At 41.8% G+C, this 21,096-nt stretch overlaps 2 protein-coding genes and 1 long non-coding RNA gene across 4 annotated transcripts in view; 1 reads left to right on the forward strand and 2 right to left on the reverse strand.

Annotated features, from left to right (window-relative positions):
* OGDHL (oxoglutarate dehydrogenase L) overlaps positions 1 to 6,634 on the reverse strand; it is a 61,847-nt gene extending 55,213 nt beyond the window's left edge. Inside the window, exons 1-2 of the mRNA XM_080597882.1 lie at positions 6,496 to 6,634; positions 2,027 to 2,261 (exon numbers count right to left, since the gene is read on the reverse strand). Of these exons, the coding sequence (XP_080454008.1) occupies positions 2,027 to 2,233 (207 nt within the window). The 5' untranslated portion in view covers positions 2,234 to 2,261; positions 6,496 to 6,634. The remainder of the gene's footprint in view (positions 1 to 2,026; positions 2,262 to 6,495) is intronic.
* Positions 6,635 to 6,636: 2 nt separating this feature from the next.
* On the forward strand, positions 6,637 to 20,220 carry LOC308197438. The gene is made up of 3 exons (XR_013952935.1): positions 6,637 to 6,864; positions 9,301 to 9,400; positions 18,914 to 20,220. It is a non-coding gene; the product is annotated as an uncharacterized lncRNA (long non-coding RNA).
* Positions 17,288 to 21,096, reverse strand: part of PARG (poly(ADP-ribose) glycohydrolase) — a 65,469-nt gene continuing 61,660 nt past the window's right edge. For both annotated transcript variants that reach the window (XM_080597858.1, XM_080597857.1), the window contains exon 18: positions 17,288 to 20,755. In XM_080597858.1, coding sequence (XP_080453984.1) covers positions 20,589 to 20,755 — 167 coding nt within the window. In that variant the 3' untranslated portion in view covers positions 17,288 to 20,588. The remainder of the gene's footprint in view (positions 20,756 to 21,096) is intronic.

Genomic DNA, 21,096 nt, shown 5'->3' on the forward strand with positions numbered 1-21,096 from the left:
CAGGGGATGGAGAGCTTAGTTTTTAGCTGATGAAATACAGTGGTCTTGAAGAAATTGAAAATGAACTTTACTGATGAAACAAAGTAAGAAAAAAAAAGATGATCACAACACTGTTCTCCTCCCCCACCTAACTGAAAAAAAAAAAATATTTAAGGAAGAATAGCTGTAAAGGCATTGATGGTATCCATCAATCATATCTTTTTAAGCCTCAAAAATCTGTCAAACAGTGAGTTTACTTCAATTCATTACTGCTGTAATTATATTACATACACTAAACCTGGAAAAGAATTCACACATACTTAAAATGCATCTTGAATCAGTGGGGATCCACTCCCTAGGCCACAACCTATTCCACCAGCATGTTTACATTCCTCTGTCCATTCATTTCCAACAATTTATCAGTTGCTGTTCAACCTACAAACTGCATTACCTCATCCCGAAGGTGGCAAGACCACCAGACAAGCCGGAGAGCCTTTTGGTGGGATTTTAGCGCTTCCACCCATCCCTGAGCATGAGAAAAGTAAGGAGCAGGTCCCGGGAGCCCAGCAGCTCAACACGGGGTGCCTGGGGAGGGCTGGGCCCTTCAGCACCCTGGGCAGCTCCGGCAGGGCTCGGCTCAGCCTCACAATGCCAGGGGACCTGGCCGCTGCAGAAGGTGCTCCACTGCAAGGGGTCTGAACAAGCATGGTCCTTCCTCCTAAGGGAAAGGGAGCTGACATACACTGCTGCAACCTAAAATGGAGATGTCACCCTGCACAGACCTCGTGCGTGAGTTTATCCAGTGCACTCACAAGTCAAGGGCTAAGATCAATCTGGAGCACCAAGAACTGGTGAGGATGTCTCATAAATTAAATCTATGCATTCATACAACGTACTACCTTACTCTGCACTGGCTGGGAATTTCACTGGCAGCTACATGAAGAAGAACCAAAGATGGGATGAGAGAAGGAGCCACCCCTGGAAAAGGTCTCTAAGTTCCAAGTTAAGGAACAACGCAAAAAAACTGGTATGTGAACAACCACATTCAGTCTTCAGAGTCGCTGCTGGGTTTGTCACCTCCCAACAGAGCTAAGATCATACACAGCATCCAGAAAAAAGTTCCAAAACTGCTACTTTTGGTCCCCTTTTTTCTCCTGAACATGAGTCACTTCCTCACTCTCTAGACAGATTATCAGACTTAGAGCAACAAATTCTAAGTGACATTTTGATATATGTGCCTCAAGAATAAGGCAACACACAACCAATTTGGCAAAATGTTTTGGGCACAATTCACAATGCTTCTGTAGAAAATGGCTCATCTGTTTCAGAATTTATCAGACTGCTCGTCAACCACTTAAGTTAATATACATGTATCACCATAAGAGAGCCTTGCTTGTCAGCAGAAAGCTTGTTAAAAAATAAAAAACAAGTCCATATATTTTGCCCTTAAGATAGGAATTTAGCAATAACACTGTCAAAAAAAAATGCAAACCACTGAAGTAGCCTGGAGAGAGAGAAGAATTCCCTTCTCAAGATACATAAGAAGGTTTTTCTGACAATTTCAGATTCAGTTTTAAGGTTACAACTTGCACAGTTACCTAAGAAGATGATTGTACAGTTCACTTAAGACAGTTTAATAGTACCAACACCAACACGCCATTTTTTGTTTACAACATACTCACTGATATAACCCCATTATGAAAACCAAAAAAATTAAAAGTCTTATTTCTTGGATCTTCTTCAAGATGTCATTAATTACTTATCTGTCTGCTTTAACAGCCTTTCCATGGAAGAGTGCTGAAAGTTTCTGAGTCTAGTGCGGACTTCTCATTCTTTCAGCTGAGGTCACCATACCCGTGCCTCCTCTGTACTTTTTTTTTTGCTGTAATATCACATCTTAGAACAATCAATATGTAGGAAATTAGTTTCACAGTTTTCATTTTGCACAAGACTTTTTTCTGGACTTTTTATAACACAAGTTAAAAACAGAAAAATCAATTCCACTCTTAACCTAATAGTATCATTTACAGTTAAGTTTTAGACTTACCTTATGTACACTTTTTGGGTTTTCCAGCCACGCATAATACATTTCCTCCACATAATTCGAATTACTCCCACTCAGGAATGGTTCTGAGGTTCCTGATGAAACATACCGTCGGTCATGTAAAAACACCCTTCTGGCTATATCTTGCTTTTGCAGAAGTTTAATGCCATGCCACTTCACCGTAGCCGCAAACAACTTCAGATGACTCATGTTTGTTTATTTGACAGAAGATCCAAGCCTATTAATAAGACCAAAAAAAAAATTTAATCAGAAAAACAGCAAATGAATTTCAGACGCATTCAGTCTCAAAGAGAAAGCTGAAGTTTATGGCTAGAGAGCTCTTCAGCGAAGCTCCGGCCTAGGCAGGAAGTTATTTATCTTCAGGAGAGAGGCCATTCATTCCATGGCTGATTGCTGAGCTACACGAAAAGCAGTGGACCTGCTGCTGCTGGCCATCCCCACGTCAAGCAGTTCACCTCACAGGTTCTGTAAGCGATCACATCAGCCTGGTTTCTAAGGCAATCACGACACCGCTTGTACCACATGCCCCCTGAGCCCAGGTTCCCTGTGAACGAATGGCCCTGCTAATCACTGAATTCTCCGGAGCTCCTGGCAACTGCAGCTTCTGTTGCTCAGCTGAAGAAAGATGTGACCTTTTAGGAAGCCAAACTGGGGTAGCTTCAACAAACAGTTCCAATCACAAATACAGTGGCTGAAAAAAGCCTGCTGCCTTAAAGTTACGCAGCATGCAATGATGCTGACAAAATAATTAAATACTACCAATAATGAGCGTTAGTTAAGTCTTCATATCGACATGAATTGGTGTTATCTTAAGAAAAGGCTCAGTTTCATTTTCTCTCCTAACTTGCAACATTTACCTCATCCTTTTAATGACCTCTTATTAGCTTTTTAACAAAAAAGCAGATTCCTTATAACTTTGAACACAATGAAAAGAAAAAAAGGATGTGAATCTTGGAAATGCTGAATACCATCAGCTTCAGCACTAGCAAAGGGAATCAAAGCTCCCCTTGAGAATAAAAAGAACATACGTAGCTTACTGACAGACCAAAAATAGTCCAATCCTAATGCCGAAGATGCTAAAATTGCAAAAGAATAACAGTAACGTGAAAAGAAATTATTCATTTCACATTCTCCATGGTGCCCAGATACATGGAAATTATTCTCCCAAGGAAGTATCACCAAAATCATATAAAGGAGTATGCAACCCTCCTTTAAACAAACAAACCAACAAAAACCACCTCAAAACCACGTGCTCTTCTCTCTCCGCTTGGTGTTTTCAGCCAACTGGCAAGGGTTAGGCTACTAATATGCTGGATCCTCTACACATCAACATTATTTCCTGTCTGCCTGTATTCACTTGTCATTTCCCATTTTACAGATTTAAAGATTATTACAACATTGACTTCCTCCTGTCCCAACACGTTGCCTATGATTAGGGCTCCTAGTCAACCACGGGGAGATAAATATCAGCACTGGTTTGAAATCAGATTAAGTCCTGCAACAGCTCAGAGCAACTGGGACAACAGATTTAAAAATGTGTTGTCTACAAACATAATTCTCTCTAAGACATAATCGCACTAAAACCACTATAGACACATCACATGATTTCACACAACTTAGTAACATTTCAACGTGCTGTAACAGGAACAAGTGAGATGTGACACGGCCTTTGTATCTGTGCCCATTCTGCTAGAAATTCTTACTGCACAGATGTAATCCCATGTGAATCCCACCCTCTGCCACCAAACATCTGCACACATACCTCAGGGGGTGCAGATTTGTTCCTTATCATACTACAGTGACAAACTTCTTAAGTACATGTCATTTCACTTTCCTTTGTGCTAAAATGCTTGTCTGGTGGATGTGTAGATCTTTCTAGCACTCAGCGAAAAATGTATAGGAAAACAAGAATTTAGGAGATTTGAAAACAGATGCAAATTATGCATATGACATAATATATACTAGAAACAGAGTTTGTAAGCGGTACCAGTCGTGTCCTCCAACTTCCATCCGAATTCCAAAACGGGGTCAGAACCCCACTTTGAGGTATAACTGCCACTGGTATAAAGCTGCCAATCATGTAATTCCAGTCAGATTTCAACTACAGATTCATTTCACTGAACAAAACTGACTTTTTCCTACTTCCTCCTCTTGCACACGCCGCTGTTTAGCACAGCTGTCAGCTGCTAATTGAACTGGAGACCACCAACATGACCACAGACCATTCCAGCCCACTCAGCCTTCAGACTGTCGGTCAAAAATCAGCACACAGGACAGCAGGCAGAAGGCAGAAATAGGTAGGATTGTTCACTCTTCTATGCTTCCTAAATCAAACCCTGAAACAAAAACAGTGATTGGCAAGGCATCAAGCTGAGGGAGAAACAACCTAAAGGAAGATATTAATTAAACCTCTACGAGAGATCTAATAAATAAGAAAGAAGCAATGAGCCAGAACAAATACCTGATATTTAACGCACCAAAGCACCTTTACCATGTTGGAAGTAAATGAAAGCCCTAAGCAAGTGAAAATCTCCACGGCTGTTCTGCAGCACTGGATGTGTGTCTCACGTTATGAGCTAGCTTTCACCCCGGCACCCTCAAGTCTAGATGTGACCCAATGTCATGGATAGTCGTGGGAATTGTTCTAGCTAGGTTTCTGAAGGGTATAGAAGCACATGAAAAAGAAAACAGTGAGACAAACCTGATAACAAAGTGTTTGTCCAGCTTTTTTCAAGATCACATTAAATATAAACATGTTGCAAAGGCTAGTATCTTTTGGAAGCATCTGCAAAAGCTGCAACGGATCACTGAAACTAGAGGCACATGGAATAGTTTCATCAAATAAGGCTGCTTCAGGAATATATACCTCCACATGCTAAATGCTTTTCATTTCAGCCATGGCACCACACTGTATAAAGATGCACAGTTCTCCATCCAAAAAGTTGAACTGGAAGAAGTTTACAGGCCATGCACTCATAGAACCATGGAATCATTTAGGTTGGAAAAAACCTCCACAATCATCAAGTGCAACTGTTAACTTTGCGCTGCCAAGTCTACCACTAAACCACATCTGTACTGGGTCTGGCAGCATCCCTAAGTACCACACCCACATGTCTTTTGAATACCTCCAAGGATGGTGACTCAACCACCTGGGCAGCCTTTCCCAGTGTTGCACGGACCTTTCTGTGAAGAAATTTTTTCTGTTACCCAACCTAAACCTCCCCTGGTGCAACTTGAGGCCATTGCCTCTTGTCCTATCACACATTGCTTGGGAAAAGAGACCGACCCCCACCCTGCGACAGCCTCATTTAAGGTAGTCGTAGAAAGCAATAAGGTCTCCCCTGAGCCTCCTCTTCTCCAGACTAAACAGCCCCAGTTCCTTCGGCTGCTCCTCAAAAGACTTGTGCTCTGGACCCTCCACCAGCTTCGCTGCCCTTCTCTGGGCATGCTCCAGCACCTCCATGTCCTTCCTGTAGCGAGGGGCCCAAAACTGAACACAGCTCGAGGTGCAACTCACCAGAGCCGAGTACAGGGGGACAATCACTTCCCCAGTCCTGCTGGCCACACCATTTCTAACACAAGCCAGGATGCTGTTGGCCTTCTTGGCCACCCGAGCACACTGCTGGCTCATATTCAGCCAGCAGTTAACCAGTACCCTCAGGTCCTTCTCTGCCAGGCAGCTTCCAGCCACTCATCTCCCAGCCTGTAGCGCTGCAGGGGGTTGTTGTGCCCCAGGTGCAGGACCCGGCACTTGGCCTCGTTGAACCTCACACCGCTGGCCTTGGCCCATCGGTCCAGCCTATCCAGGCCCCTCTATGGAGCTCTCCTACCCTTGAGCACACCACCGTTCCCGCCCAGCTTGGTGTCATCGGCGTACATCCTGAGGGTGCACCCGATGCCCTCGCCCAGATCGCTGACAAAGACACAAAGAGAACAGCCCTGACACCGCCAGTGACAGCTGCCGAGTGGATTTACCTCCGTCCACCACAGCCCTTTGGGCCCGACCCCGCAGCCAGTTTTTCACCAGCGACGCGGGCGCCCGCCCAAGCCGCGAGCAGCCGGCTTCTCCAGGAGATCGCTGTGGGAAACGGGGCCAAAAGCCTCACCGAGGTCTGCGCAGCCCGCACCCACGGCCCGTCCCTCACGCGCGGAGCGTGCCCCAGCACGGCGGGCTGGCCAGGCGGACCCGCCCGGGGGAAGCCGCGCCGAGCGGGCCTGACCGCCCGCTGCCGTGTCGGCTCCTGCCCCCGGCACCCACCGCAGCGGGGGCAGCTCCACGCCGCGACCCGCCCCGACACAGCTCCCGGCCCTGGAGCCCGCAGAGGCCCCCCGGCGCTGCCCTCCCCCCCCCCGCCCCGTCCCGCCGCTGACCGACCTGGCCGGGCCGGGCCCGGGCCGCGCTGAGGGGAGGGGAGGGGCGGGGCGGGGCGGGGCCGGGCGGGGACCGTTACCTGCGTCACGTGAGCCGCGCGCCGCAACGGCCCGTGCGCGCGCGGAGGTCGCGGCGGGGCGGGGCCGCCGCGCGCAGGCCACGCCCCCGCCTCCACGTAGGCCCCGCCCCCCGCGCCGAGACCCCGCAGCCCCTCAGCGGGGCGCGCCCGCCGCCATTTTGGGGCCAGGCAGCGCGGGTGTGCCCCTGGCGCCCTGGTTGTGCTCGTTTCTTCCACGTTGTCCTCTCTCCCGGGCATCTCCGAACCACGAACACCTGTGTTCTGTGATAGTTCGGCACGTGGCGCTTTTCTTACTTACCTGCTCTTGGTCAAGTTAGCGCCTGCAGCCAAGGTCAGCTGGCCATGCAGCCCCTGACATTGATGCTCCAGGTAAATGCCGACGCCATCACGTAAACATCCATGTTTGGTAGCTTTCTGCATCAATAATAAGATACAAATAGTGAGAAAACCAGGCTTGTCTTAAAAGGAAGGCAACCAGCGAGCTGCAGTTTGTGTTGTGCAAAAGCGTACTCCAAAAGTGGGCTTGTCGGGGTCAGGTAGGCAGAAATTAAAAGTACAAACCTCAGGAAGAAACCCACCAGGCCTTATCTGGGGCTTTGTCCTGTGATCGTCACACAGATTTCCATGGGGCTTACTCATGACTACAATTCTTGATCGCAATCTTGATCCTCACGTAAATCAAAAATTTTTACTACCATTTTTTCCCAGCAGCTGTGTGTCTCCCAGAAATTGCTGAACGATTACCCCTCAGGGTTAAGGTGTTTTGTGACACGACGTTAGTGCTGGAATAGCCCAGGGAAGCAGTGCCGGCAGCACCAGGGAGGGCGGCTGCCGTGCTGGCCGGGGAGCTCAGCACCACCCCTGCCAAGGGAAACGTGCTGGCCCAGCTGCTTGCAGCTAGCCAGGTGCTGGCTGAGCCTTCTGGCAAGTAGTGAAATATCATTGGATGCTACAGCTGCTAATTGAGTTTTAACCTCATTATGAGCAGACAGAAGCCATCTTTAGAGCAATCATGTTATGCTGACTGAACATAAATTCAATTAAAAATTATGGTGAGGACAAGCAGACCTTCCCTCTACTTCAGAGGGAAATCCATGTGTCAAATCTGACTTTGAATACCATCGCAGTGAACAGGGTAAGTATGGTTGGATAGACACTAAGATTTTACTGTAGGGTTTAGGTGTTTATTTTGTTCCCTGTAGCCTTTTGCCTTTTCCACAACTTTTTTTTTAAATGCTTCACACACCAGGAATATGCATGCTTGAAACAGCAAAATTCTAATTGTGTTATTGTGCTTTGGAGCAAATCCCAAGTTTCCCACTGTTTGTCAGAACTATTTATTTCCCTCCTGTCACTCCCACTCAACTGCCAATGCCTATCCCATGAGCTCTTGCTGCGCTAAGGATCTGATGCCAGCTCTGTACTGAACTGATGTTTATATGTCAGAGAAGTTTTGCACTGTATTAAATATGTAACACAGGATAGTTGCAATAGTACCTCTGAAATGGAAGTTGGATGTAAAAACTGTTTATTGAGTTGAAAAACACACTGTAAAACCATGATTTGGTTTTACATTTAATTCTCTCTTAACTCAGGCATGAGTTAACAAAACTAGAACCAACCGACTTTAACAAACCAAAAAAAAAACAAAGCACACTTTAACAAATCTAGAACCAAACTGGTTTTGGAAATACACTGTGTTGCCCTTTGGTTCTCTTGAACAGCAAGGGGCTTGATGTGACCTATCATTTTTTCTACTGTATAGCATTGCATGACTCTAATGCCATCCTCTGTCCTTGCTTGGTTTTGGTACATCGGTATCCTTGCCGGATCAGCAGATACTTGCAATCAGTGTTGCGGTTCCTGTGGTTAATTGCTTCACACAACTCTCTCAATAACACAGCAAGACTTCTCAGTAGGCTTGTTTCTTCAAAGGGTAATCTCATAGGAGGTGGTCTGGATACAGGATTACTCATAGAAGGACAATCTCATTAATAGCTTCCCCTCCTGAGATAGATGTATTTATATATTTTTGGCAACTTTTCATTGTTATTAGTAATGTAATTTCACTAGAGATGATGCTTACCAGAAGTTCTCATAAGCCAAGTCTAGAAACTCCATTTTACTTTATTTCCCAGTGTGTTTATTACACATTATTACACACAATTAAAAAGCACAAATATTACACATTAAATTAAAAACATATTCATAGGTTTGCATCTAGAGTACCATCTCTTAAAGCAAGGCAAATGGGAAATGCTAAGGCATGTGCTCACTTCAAGCCTAATGATACAAGCAGTGCATACCCTATGATGCTTGCTGTAGTTGGCTCAAAGGAGTTCCGGTGTCTGGGAATACCCTTCCCTGCTTCTTACCTGCAGTAGGTGCACAGCCAGGTTCAGTACCTTACGCTTGCTACTGCAAAGTCAACAAGTGAATCCATGTCCATAATGCACCAATGCTTTCTCCCAGTCTATTTTATCTTCCTATTTTGTCAACGGAACAGGGACCGGGGGGCATGGTAGATGCTCCATTGTTGGAGGTTTCGAGACAAGACTGGACGAAGCCCTGGTCTGACTCCAGTGTTGACCCTGCTTTGAGCAGGAGGTTGCCCAGTATGGCCTCCAAAGTTCCTGGAGGCATGACAGAAGCATCTATGTTTCATACCAATTTCACAGCAGAAGTCACGTCAAATCTAAGGTTAAGCATACAGTTATGATTTGGGCGACAGTTGAACTCATACCTGTAATTTTATATGGATAGCACCTGTTCCATTTTCAATTTTTCTTCATTCTAAATTTTCAGGCTATATTGCCCTGGAAGAAACAGTGCCTTAGAAGTACAGAATGTTTTACTGAAGATGAAGGTAACTGGAAGAAGCTTCTCAACCGATTCTGGCCAACAGGTTATATAAGTTTGTTCTTGTTCTCCAAACATATTCGTAGGTAGAATCACACTGTAGGAACCCGTATGTCTGGCTTATGGATCCGTGGATCCATTTGAGAGAGACAAGCTAGGCAATAGAGCCAAATGAAAATCATTAAAACATAACTTCTGTCTGGCTTTCACAAGTGTTTGCTAATAAATTAGCCCACTACAAATACAATAACAGAAGCAACCCTTTGCTGTAATTATTTCTCTGATACCTGACTGTATTATATCCAGGAAGCACATACAAGGCAGCAAGAGGGGTAGGCTAGGGAAGAACACTGGCATACAATGTTTAGCTGCCAGATAATGAATTCTTGTTGAAGTTACATAGAGCACTAAACTTAACTTATCCTATATTTTGTTGGGAAGTTAGCAAGTTAGCAGGGGAAGCAGCAAGGAGTCTTCCCACTAACTGTGGAAGTGAATCAACGCTGGCACTGCAAAAAAGCCTACCAGCATTTGGTATGTTGATGACGAGCGAAGCAGTGCTAACTGCCTTTTCCTTAACTCAGAAAGAATTAGAAATGCTAGTTTTTCTATTTTAACAATGGGTTAGGAGAAAATTGCTAGAAAATTGTTTTCGATATTTGCAGGTGTTTCATAAGAAACTCCTCACAAAAAAAAAAAAAGAAATATTTATTCTTGATAGCTTTCTTTTAGCTACATCTAAAACACACCACATTTTTTCAGATTGTCCTTTTAGGTGAAAATAAAACTCTAAGGTACCCTGACATCAGCAATGGAAAAATTATCCTCATCTTTCACTCCATACCACTGGCTGTGTTTTCTTCAGGAGGATCTATTTTGATTTTTAATGCTATTTAACCTGATGAGGGAACGTGTAATTATCTTACCTCTTCTTTAATTTGGAAGAAAATAAATAAGGCAAGACACTTCACCATCAGTTAAAACTTCTAGGGTATCTGAGGCTTGCAGCTCTCCCTGGGAGTAGGGTTTGCTAATGAAGCTTTTGAAGCCACAGTGGTAGTGTCTGATTGTAATTGCTGAAAGGTGATTCTTGAAGAGGTTTATTTGCACTAATCAACACCATGTTGTGCCTCAAAGCTAGAGTTCTCTTAGATGCACTGTTCCTACCGAGTTATTCTGCAGTAACTATACAGCCTTTTCTGTTTACTTCTGTTCTGGCACTGTTTCTGTTTTCTTTTTTTTTCTTTTCTTTTTTTTTTTTTTTTAAATGGAATCCTTTGAAGCTGCTCTTCAAACCTGTTGTACAGTTAAAACTTCATAATTTCTTTCCAACACTTTCCTCTTGCAGCCCCCAACCCCTTCTCCCCTGTTGCCTGACCCAAAGGGACCTTTATCAAAAGTGTTAATGTAAAATATCCAAGGGCTCAAGGGTGGGCTGTAAACATCAAATCTATCACATTCAGAGTAACAATAATTTCTTTGTTTCTAAATGGCCACCATTATGAAAATTTCACAATGCTGGAAGCAGCTAGGCAATATTAGAATTTCTTATTCATAACTGAAGCAGCTTTGCGCTTCCTTTAATCTTTGTTGCCTGTATTTTACTGTAAAGTTGTTCTCCAGTAGAGTAGGAAATAGTCTGAGAATCTCAGCCATCAAGGTGAGCTCACAGTTCGTGTTTCCCCTGGCCTGCAAATCCATTAGCAGCCACCATATCACTGGATAGATTTTCAGAAAAATAATGTTGGTGTTACTGGAAAAATGCAACGGCTCAGCCAAAGCTTGCCCCCAACACGTTGTTTTGTGCTTGTTTTATTAGCTCAGCATAAGTTGTTCTCAATTTGCTCTAAGTTCCTTGCAGACTAAATTGCCATACAGCTCAGGCTTTCACACTACACATCCTCCTATTTTACACATCTTCATCCATGGATGGCTCATTGAATCATATTAACACTTCTTAACACGAGGCAGTTGTGGTGCCCTGGATCCAACACCGTAAGTTTTTGTTCCTCTAGCTTTCTTGCCAGGCCAGTGAACAAAGGGTGCCTTTAGGGCGTTTGTTTCACTGACGTGAGAACAGTACTGCTACAGCTCTATTTTAAAGCATTTTGAGTGCGTGTGTGAAATCCTGGGCTGATTAATCATAATATCACCTTGAACGCACGGTACACTACATGAAGAAGAAAACCATTAAGTGAAAGGCAGAAGCCACAGCTAGATGAGATTTAGATCATAATGATGTTAGGTTTGGATTTTTATCCCTATTTTTATCCCCATTGCATGTCAGTCAAAGGCAATTACAGACAGTGCCTTAAAGAGCAGAGGACCTTTCTGGTGTAACACCCGCTCCCATGGACTTGCACACTGTTTGTGGAAGGCTGTCACTGAAGCCAATTAAAGAAAAAAATTGAAAACTCTGTAAAAATGTTTGGAAAGTGAGAGATAAATCATCACTGTCATTTCGTACTCAATCCAGCCAGCAAATCATGATCCTCACTCATTACCACTGCTGCACGTTGTAGCAAGAGAAGGATCTAGCTCTGAAGAGCAAGGATTGCGTGTCACTTTGGGGACCGTGATTAGCCCAAGTCTTACGTAAATGAGTCTGAAGCTGACAGTTCACTCAATACTCTAAAACCGCTAAGAATAGGTGGCACACACTGTCACCACGGGCGCTCCGCATGCGATAGAGGCTTAGACGGAGCGAGGTGGAGACTGAATTACGATCCCTCGTGCAGACAGGGTGAGCCTTGCAGGCCAAGGCTGAGATCATCGGCGAGACACCACTGAGGAGCCGAGTGGCAGTGTGGCCAGCAGACCAGAGCACAAAGAGGAAGCAAGCACTTTGTGTAAACAAAGCCTTTCAGACGGAGTTAGCACCTTCTCAAACATGGGCCAAAACACACATGGGTCTCATCTGTGAGGTCCAATTTTGTGGCACTTGTCCGTTTTACCTTTGTAACAAAAAGGTACAGCCTGTATCACCTGAACCCTAACAGAGCAGCTCAGGTCCCCTAACCTTCTGTCTCATTCTCTCACCCGGATGACTTTAGATAATCTCCCCCACCTGGGCATACTCATTTTTTGGAAATGCGTTAAGATACAAGATATGACAGTATGGTACTTTGGCTACCAGTTACTTGTATTTTGTCTCAACCCTGAAGAAATACTAAGGCAGCAGTGAATACCTGGCATTATCTTTTATTTTGAAACAACAAACATGGTCATTGTGATCTAAACATTTATATGCACACCATTCAATAAAGCACTGGCCAGGTATTACTAGGGATCAGGATTTGAAGCTGGATTTAACTTCCGAAGTCATAGTTCTATCAGGTTATTGCCACAAGTTTTCAGAACAGCAAAGCCTTACTTACCCTGTTCATTTAAGTATATAAATGCATTTTTTGACCGTAGAGCAAACATTTTTCATGGGTACAGTTTTACACAAATCTGTCAGGAGCTTTTACTGGACTGTAACAGAAACCAATCTAAAAGTAATTTATTGACGTTTTGGGGGCTATCTGAAGGTTGCATGTAATCAAGATTTAAGGCAAAAAGAGGGGGATGTTTGTTTAAAGCAAACAGGAATTCAATTAGCCTTGAAACCCTTGAATCTGCTGGGACCAAAACTTTCCTAATAGGCAAAGGAAACAATGCCCAAAACTGACATGCAGAAGGTGCAAGTTCATGTGATTGTTTCTGGATGTCACGTGCCAATGACTGACAAACAATTTTAAGTAGTCAAAAACTCAAAAAATCACGAAGTCATCTGTCTTCCAACTGACTAGGTACTTAATTTTCACTAAAAAAAAAAAATCTAGTCCTCATGATTGCCCATAATCAAGTGGTCAAATTTCAGATAGCAAAAAAAAAAGCTTAAGTTTTGTTGCATTATTAGTCTCCTGTATTTGGCTGTTATTTTTTGTGTGTGGAGATGGCAGAATGAAGGACTGGCAGACCCAATCAATCAGTAGGTGTTTTTTTATCATGTATGCTCAGGGAATTGTCATCACCAACAATAAAGTCTAAATGGCGCTTGGCTGAGATTTACAGCATGAAAGAATTAGAAGCCTCCTTTTCTCAAGTTATGGTATGTCCAGTCCTTCCTCAGCACACACTGATCTTTTTGTCTTTCTCCTCAAAATGCAAAAGGTTTGATTTTCCACAGCACGTAGCAATCAGGCATCCCTTAATTCCTGACCCATATTTGCAGTAGGTCAAGTAATTATGAATGAAAATGCCACTTTGTTTATATGAATTTTGTTTATCACAGAGATTAAGTTATTAAATTTGTACTCCTGGCATCTTATTAATACTGTTCTGCTGTAAAATTCCTCAGGCAACAGGCAAAATAATGACTTAAAACTCCAGCAGAATAATTACCTTACAATGCAGGCATTTTGAAGACAGAGTTAGCTCTGGATTTGAAAATACAATTTTTTAGGACCTTATCCATTATATAAAAGGGTGCCAAACACAATTACCTTAATTTATTTTCATGACATTTTGGTTCGGATCCAATCAATTCTTAGTACATTAAAGAAAATCTTGTCGTTATTCAATGATGAAATTTAGCTATTCAAAGCAGTTTTCTTAACCTTTAATTTTGAAAATGTAAATCTTCAGATCTTAGCAAAATGAACTTCTTGCCATGGTCAAACACTTTGATTTATACAATATCTTTTTTGTAACTGGTGTGCCAAGGCATCCTGAAGAATGAAATAAATTCACAAATTCAGCGCTTTCCATCAAATTCCAGCTGAAGGCAGTATACATCTGAACAGGAGTGATGTCCGTACTAACAAAGACATACAGGAGGGTTCTTCCGATGCATCTCTAAAGCAGATTTAGTAATCTACGTCTAAATCTTAAGTGGATACTCCTCAAAATTAATTGGCTTGATTTAGCTTCCTTCGCTTCCAACTGGAAGTAAACAGTTTTATACACACATTAAGGTCATAGTTTGAGATAATTAACTTGCCTGAGTGTTCGTTCCTTTGTAGGTACACCTGATGTGAAAACAGTGTAACAGATTAATTCAACAAATGGATTTCCTTTCTAAGTGAAACAGTCCAAATTCCTGCAATGGGAAAAAAATATTTTGCAAAAGCTCTGCTGTGTACAGGTTCCACTGCTCTCTGCTTGGGAGGTTTACAGCTGAGTAACTATGCATCAACAACCTGCACTCCCAATGGTTTGTGACAGCTTCTTGGAGCTGCTGCAAAAATATGCATCAACCAGCATGCACAGCATGGTGTGTGCGCATCTCCACGCATCCATAAACCTCCCGGCCCTGTGCCACAGTACTACTGAGAGGACTTGGAACATACCAGGGCTTCCTTTAACTGCGCACCAAGCGCCACCTGCCAGAACCACGTAATTAACCCTAGCTGACAGCTCCGTTAAACGAAAATTGATGGCATTGCTGTAATGGAGTTATCAGTGACAGATACCTCCTGTACAGCTTCCAGGTCACACTCACTTAAGCAATGATAAACGAGCATAAAACGCTGTTAGCACAAACCAAGATCATTAATACTCAAGTTTTAGTTAAAAAAAAAAAAACTTCAGACAGCTGCAGCATCTTGCAATTTCCATGGCTTTATGGCTGTGTTCACTCTTGTCAAAAATGTACCACAAAATACTAAAAGGAGACTTTTGGTAGATATATGGATGTTTATATATATAAATGTGTGTACATATATATACACACACACACAAGTTATCCGTCTAGATTTCACTAATATTGGCTCACCCTACTCTGGCTGATCCACAAATACATTGGTGAACCTGAAGGAATTTGTAGCAGCTTTTGGTAACCCAGCATTCTACATCCCTCCATCCATCCTAGGAAGTTGCTTAGGCTGAGAGAACGTCTGAAGAGCTTGGAATGTAAATGTTGGATGTTGAGAAATTTGGTTGTCTGGGACGCCGGTATCCAAGTACTGACATAGCTGGGAAGCCAATGGTTTGCAACTGAGAAAAAAAAAAGACGACTGCGATTGCAATTGTGATTTATCCCTAAGGAGTTTCCTTGTCAGGGCTGTACTTGCCATTAACAAAGTTTATTCCTGAGCGATGTTGCCAGCCGCAGTTAGATTGGTGACAGGTTGGGACAGGAGAGACTGGCAGCCACTTTCCCACAGCAGCAGCAGTGTCTTTGAGCTACTTCTCATGTTTCCTCATCACCTGGGATTTATTTACAGGTTATAACATGAACAGCACTGACCCTGTTCTACCCAGTCCTCCAGCTACCTGAAGCCTACTGTCCCCAGGCTGTACAATGCTTAGCCAGACACCTCTTAGGTAGTGATAATATTTCAGCCATTTGTGCGAGAAAGATTAAAACCAGGAACAACAAACAGCGCTTGAGGATAGAGGGAGAGCTACTGCATGGTAGCAAGCGTGTGGGCAGCCGGAGAGAGCGTTGTACAGGACATCCCTAGTCAGTGCTGCTTGCTCACGTGGTTCTGGTGAACTTCACCATCAGGCCCTCCCTGTTTCGTTTGCCAAAGACTGCATTTTTGTGAACATCACAAGGACAGTTCTGCCTGCCTCAGACCAGACCTTCCTTTAACAAATACACTAGATGAATTTGCATATTTGTTAACTTACCTAACACACACCTCAGATTTGGGTATGGCTTACACATAGAAGAAAAAAGGGTCATAAATAAGCCAGGAAATGGGAGCAACTGCAGGAAGGAACAGCTATACGAAGGAGCCATCACCAAGAGCATCTCTGTAATTTAGGAGCTGCTCTGAGGGATTGCCCTTTGAACTGCCCTGAGGTTGACTTACGACTGATTTGCATGGTATTTAAATACAGAAACATCCTCAGTGCATGTCCAAAATGAGGAAGCAAATTAAGAAAAATATTTTAGCATTCAATTGCTCAAGGTAATTGAGAACTTGGGTTCTCAGCAGTGTCTGGTTCATCTGCCCCCACATAAACACCACCCTTCATTGCTAGAGCTAGTTGAAATGCTCTGGGGTAGCACATAACCAGCTCAGATCCCTGATCCACTGTGAGAGTAAATGTGGTGGCTGCTTACACACTGCAAGTGCAGGTTTTTACTAATTCTACAACTGCACCTTTTAAAAACAAGCCTTTATCCTGCTTCCTCTTCTTTCAAAATAGAGATGAAAACCCCACAAGGCCACTGACGTTATAAACAGCAACTTCTTTAGATGCACCAAAAGTCATTTTTTACTTCTTACTTGAGAAATCCAAAGATCCAACGTATTTGGCTGGAATGATGCAAATTTTAAAAATATCTCTAAGGAAATCTAAGTTACGTTGCAATTGCTGTTGGACTATAGACTTTAGTGGATTCAATCACACAGCAAACTTCCATAAACTCAGATACATTTAAAACCTTAGGAGCAATCAGATGTTATTTTATCCTAATTTTCTGTAATGTTAAAAATATAGTTCCTTACTGATTTTTGAAAAACAATTCTTAACATCCTCCCATTTAGGAGGAGCCAGTCCCACTTTTACAAACCATGAAAAACATTTATGCAACACATTCATTGTTTGTATTTCCTTAGGCTTTTAGGTGCATTTCCTTCATGAAGTTCAAAGACCAACTGAACAGTTACTTGCTTCTCAAGCACAAATTAGGAATTAATATCAAAATGTCTGCATATGGCCACATGTGTATGAAATCTCACACTAATGCTCATGCTCTCCAAATTCACAGTAGTTACTTCCTTTTTAAATTGCTGTGCAGACAATCATCTGCTACACTGTCATACAGCGTAAACATTATTTTGAGACAAAATAATTATTAGATAATCCTACAACAGTAGTTAAACAGACACGAGGTACTATTACTGTAGTCACTAGCATTGTGTCATCTATATTCAAATGTGCTGGAATTTCTCTGTCCTCAGAAGTATATTAAGAGACAAAGCAGACCACATTGCTTCAATCATTTTTTTTAATTATATTCCTACAAAAATCATGTAAACATTAGCATACAGATCCAGAAAAAAAATCAATATAATGATGCATAAACTGTAAATTTTGAAGAACGTCAGGAACAGTTCACCAGTCTATAAATTAATATATACAGTAATGGGTACTCATCCTTAGATAAGAACACCTCATAACTGAGGAATTTAGGTGCAAGAGCTGTAAAACAAACTGAAGTGCTCTGTCACCAACTTTACTACGAGGCAACATTGCAATCTAAATGACTGCCTGTTGTTGTTTCATATTAAGGATTCAATTTAGCTGCTAAAACAAGTATAAAACAATTGTTTTGGTAAGAAGTTTATTTGAAAACATATAGCAAACATTCTTAAAGTAATAAAAAACAAAAAACAATACTCCATAAACAGGTTTCTGGAAGAGTGAAACTGAATCTTACTAGGCTGCACAAAGATGCTCAGCCTCTCCACTCCACACTGCTCCAAGCAGAGCACCAAAATGCATCTCTAGCTGAAGGAAACATCTCAGGTAGTTTATAAATGGAGAACAGTGGCTGGATGGAAGAAGTGAGATGCAGAACACATATTGGGCTGATTCAAAATTCCTGCTTCTACATGCAGCATTCTGGGCAGTGTAGCTCTTTATTGAATTAGAAAGTCATGGCAATCTAACACCATTGTTACCTTGTTAACTCTCAGCTCTTTTGCTTCCAGAAAAACAAAACAAAAAAATGAAAAAACACGAGAAAAATATAATCATCTTCCTGCCTCCATTCAAAGTCATATTCCAAGTATTCTTAAACATTGCCCTTTACGAGATCAGGGACACAAGGTAGAACACAGGATGTATCATTCTTACTCAGATGACACAAGCAGAAAAATTAATTTTCTTTTTCTCCTGTTCATATAACCGTATTTTGTAGGAAAAAGCATTTGGGAAACATCATAAAGAGCAATTTCAAATAAAAGGTATTCTTCCCCATATTAGAAAAGCCTCTGGTATCAGTGAAAATACAGTCTACAGAAGATGACTAGGAATTTCCTGGAAATACTTGACACTGCAAAAACTCTCAACTGAATACACTACTGTATGATCCTCAGACAATCTTTCCAGAGTTAAATATACTTTTCTGTTTCCAGAGTTGAAGTAGAATTTTTTGCCATCTTATTTGGTACATTTTTCATACACAAAAACATCACTTCCCCTCACAATGAATATTGCACTAATAAAGATGTATTTATTTACAATAAAGGGGAGGTCACCTCTAGCCACCTAAAGCTTTTTGCTATATTTTCTTCCAGTTGGTTAGGAACAAATTCTGTTCACCTTTTCTATAGGAAATCCTGAGTAGTTAAGTGAAGAAAACTTGGCAGGTAGCACCAATTTTCTATCTTTCTTCTTAATTAACCAGGGGCATTTGTCATCAGCAGTGCATCTGGAAATGCTGTCATAGTTGAACCTAAATGCCAAAATAAGAGCTTATGATAAAACACTTAGTCCTATTGCCAGAATCTTAGCCAACACTGAAGCACTAGGAGCAGGAGAAAAGATTTCCACTAACCTAGAGGATGCAAATTGCAAACAGCCTGAAATTCTATCCCTTTTTTTTTCTTAAAAGGGATGTGGGTGGAGAAAACCACAGCTGGTAAGAATAATAGGAAGAAATCACTTAAGCTGCTGTGTCCATCACCTTTTGAGCAACACACTTCCAACCGGCCCACTGCAGTGTCAACACCCTGGTGGAGCATTCTCTGCAGGTATTTGCAAATGACCAAAACACTTTGCTGCTGCTCTCCCACCTGAGCAGCTCAAGCAGTGAGTGCTTTATTGCAAGCCAGACTACCGACAGCTTCCAGCATTTAATTATTAAGTTATGCTTCAGAATTAGAGAGGTTTTATCAGACATTAGCCAAAAGGATGTGTTGGTACTACAGCCTTAGCTCCCTACGTTTCCTGCTGCTGTTTTACTTGTATTGCTAAGCTGGTAATAGCTATGGCAGACCAGACAAATCTAATACAGAAGAGGTTAAACTAAGCAATTTGGGCTTAAACTTAAATTCAGTTTAGATTTCTAATAAACTAACATTTCATTGAATTGGCCCTGTACACAGACCTGGAAAAGTTTTTTCACAGATTTATCTGCAGTTTTGTGTAAAATATTAATGTACTACAGAAACATTAATTTGGTATTCACAGAGACAATAATAGCATAGCTTTTACACGCCTTTTGACCCTCCTTCAACATAATCATTCCCATGCCTCAAAAGACAAGGGCACAAACTCGTAACAAGACCTTACACGTTCTCATCTGTAGCTTGAAGACGTTCCTCCCACTGATAAGTAAATGATTTCCATTACCTTACGTTATCCCACGGGGATCTTATGCTCACATATATGCACATTGCAATAAAGGAGAACTGATATGAGAATATAAACACAATTAATTCAGATGAAGTTGCCAACAACAGTGAACTTTGAGAAACTTCAGATATATTATGTTTAAGACCTTGTTCAGTTCAGTTGTAACAGCACCAACAAAACAGCTTTTAGAAGTCTCACATGAAAAATGTTTCTGTTTATAACTTCAATCACATTTCTCATTTTCCCAACCTTCTATACTTCAGACTTTCTCTACTTCTTCATAACAACTTTTTCTGTCTGATTTGGTAAAGATAAAGCAGTTGTGAAATACGTTACAGCTCCCTCCACAATCTTTTCATCTTTAGCCATTTATTAAAAAGTATATTAAGAACAGGACATTAAGTTAAATCAATGAAAAAGTTGATAAGAACAATGAAAGTACCGTGGCAGTCTTAACGAGGTAATCAAATTATTACAACTTTCAGTACGAATGACCCTTACAGTGCTTCTCTCTAAAATCACCCCAGGAGCGATACAGCTCCACATACTCCAGCACTAAGTTCAGTAAGAAATCTAGATAAGATCTCTCAAAAATAAAGGCAGAAGAGTACAGAGAAATCTTCTGAAGTCTTTCAGCAATCTCTTGACTGAAATACAAGTGTGTCCAAAATCTCCTGCTTAACAAGGTATAATGCAAACTAGATTTACCAAGGAAATCCTTTCTGTACACACATGAACAAGGTTTTCATGTATGAAACTATCAAACAAAAAAAAAAACTTCTCTCATAGTTCAATTTTTGTTTGGATGTTTGATAACTACCAATGCAATCAATGTATATTAAGTTATCCAATTCATACATTACACTCAGCAATTCAAACAATATACCAGTGGGAGGAGGAGTTGAACAGTATTCTGATCAAGCACATTTATTTTAGTCCTCAAAGCACAACCCTTTTTCTTCATCATCATCATCAGTAGAATCTGCATAGGACTCAACGGTGTTATATATGAAAGAGTACAGCTTGACATCTGGTCCTGAAGTAGAACAGCATCTGCATTCTTCGTTGTAGTATCTGAGTAACAGCCTATAAATATCCCCTTAAAAATAAAAAGAAATAATATGTTTTAAAAAAAAATAAAGATCATGCTACGCAAAGAATGTAAGGCTGCAGCTGAAGACTAGAATCACGCACACGCTGAAACACTCTCCAGGAACATTCTTTACATGAGAAGTGAATGAGGAGGTAGACAACTGCGTAAGGGGAGCCCTGCTGTTTCCAAGTTTGTTTAGAACATAGTGTGGACTCCCTCTACTTTGTGTTCAGCTTTCTGCAGAAGCTATCTGAACTTTACTTTGCACACATACCACTTACAAAAGTATTGCCAATTACCTAGCTTTGTGCTTCTATCCCAGACACTTCACAGTTACAGTGGGGCAA

This window comes from Anser brachyrhynchus, assembly GCF_964034855.1.
Source record: "Anser brachyrhynchus genome assembly, chromosome: 6".
NCBI lineage: Eukaryota > Metazoa > Chordata > Aves > Anseriformes > Anatidae > Anser > Anser brachyrhynchus.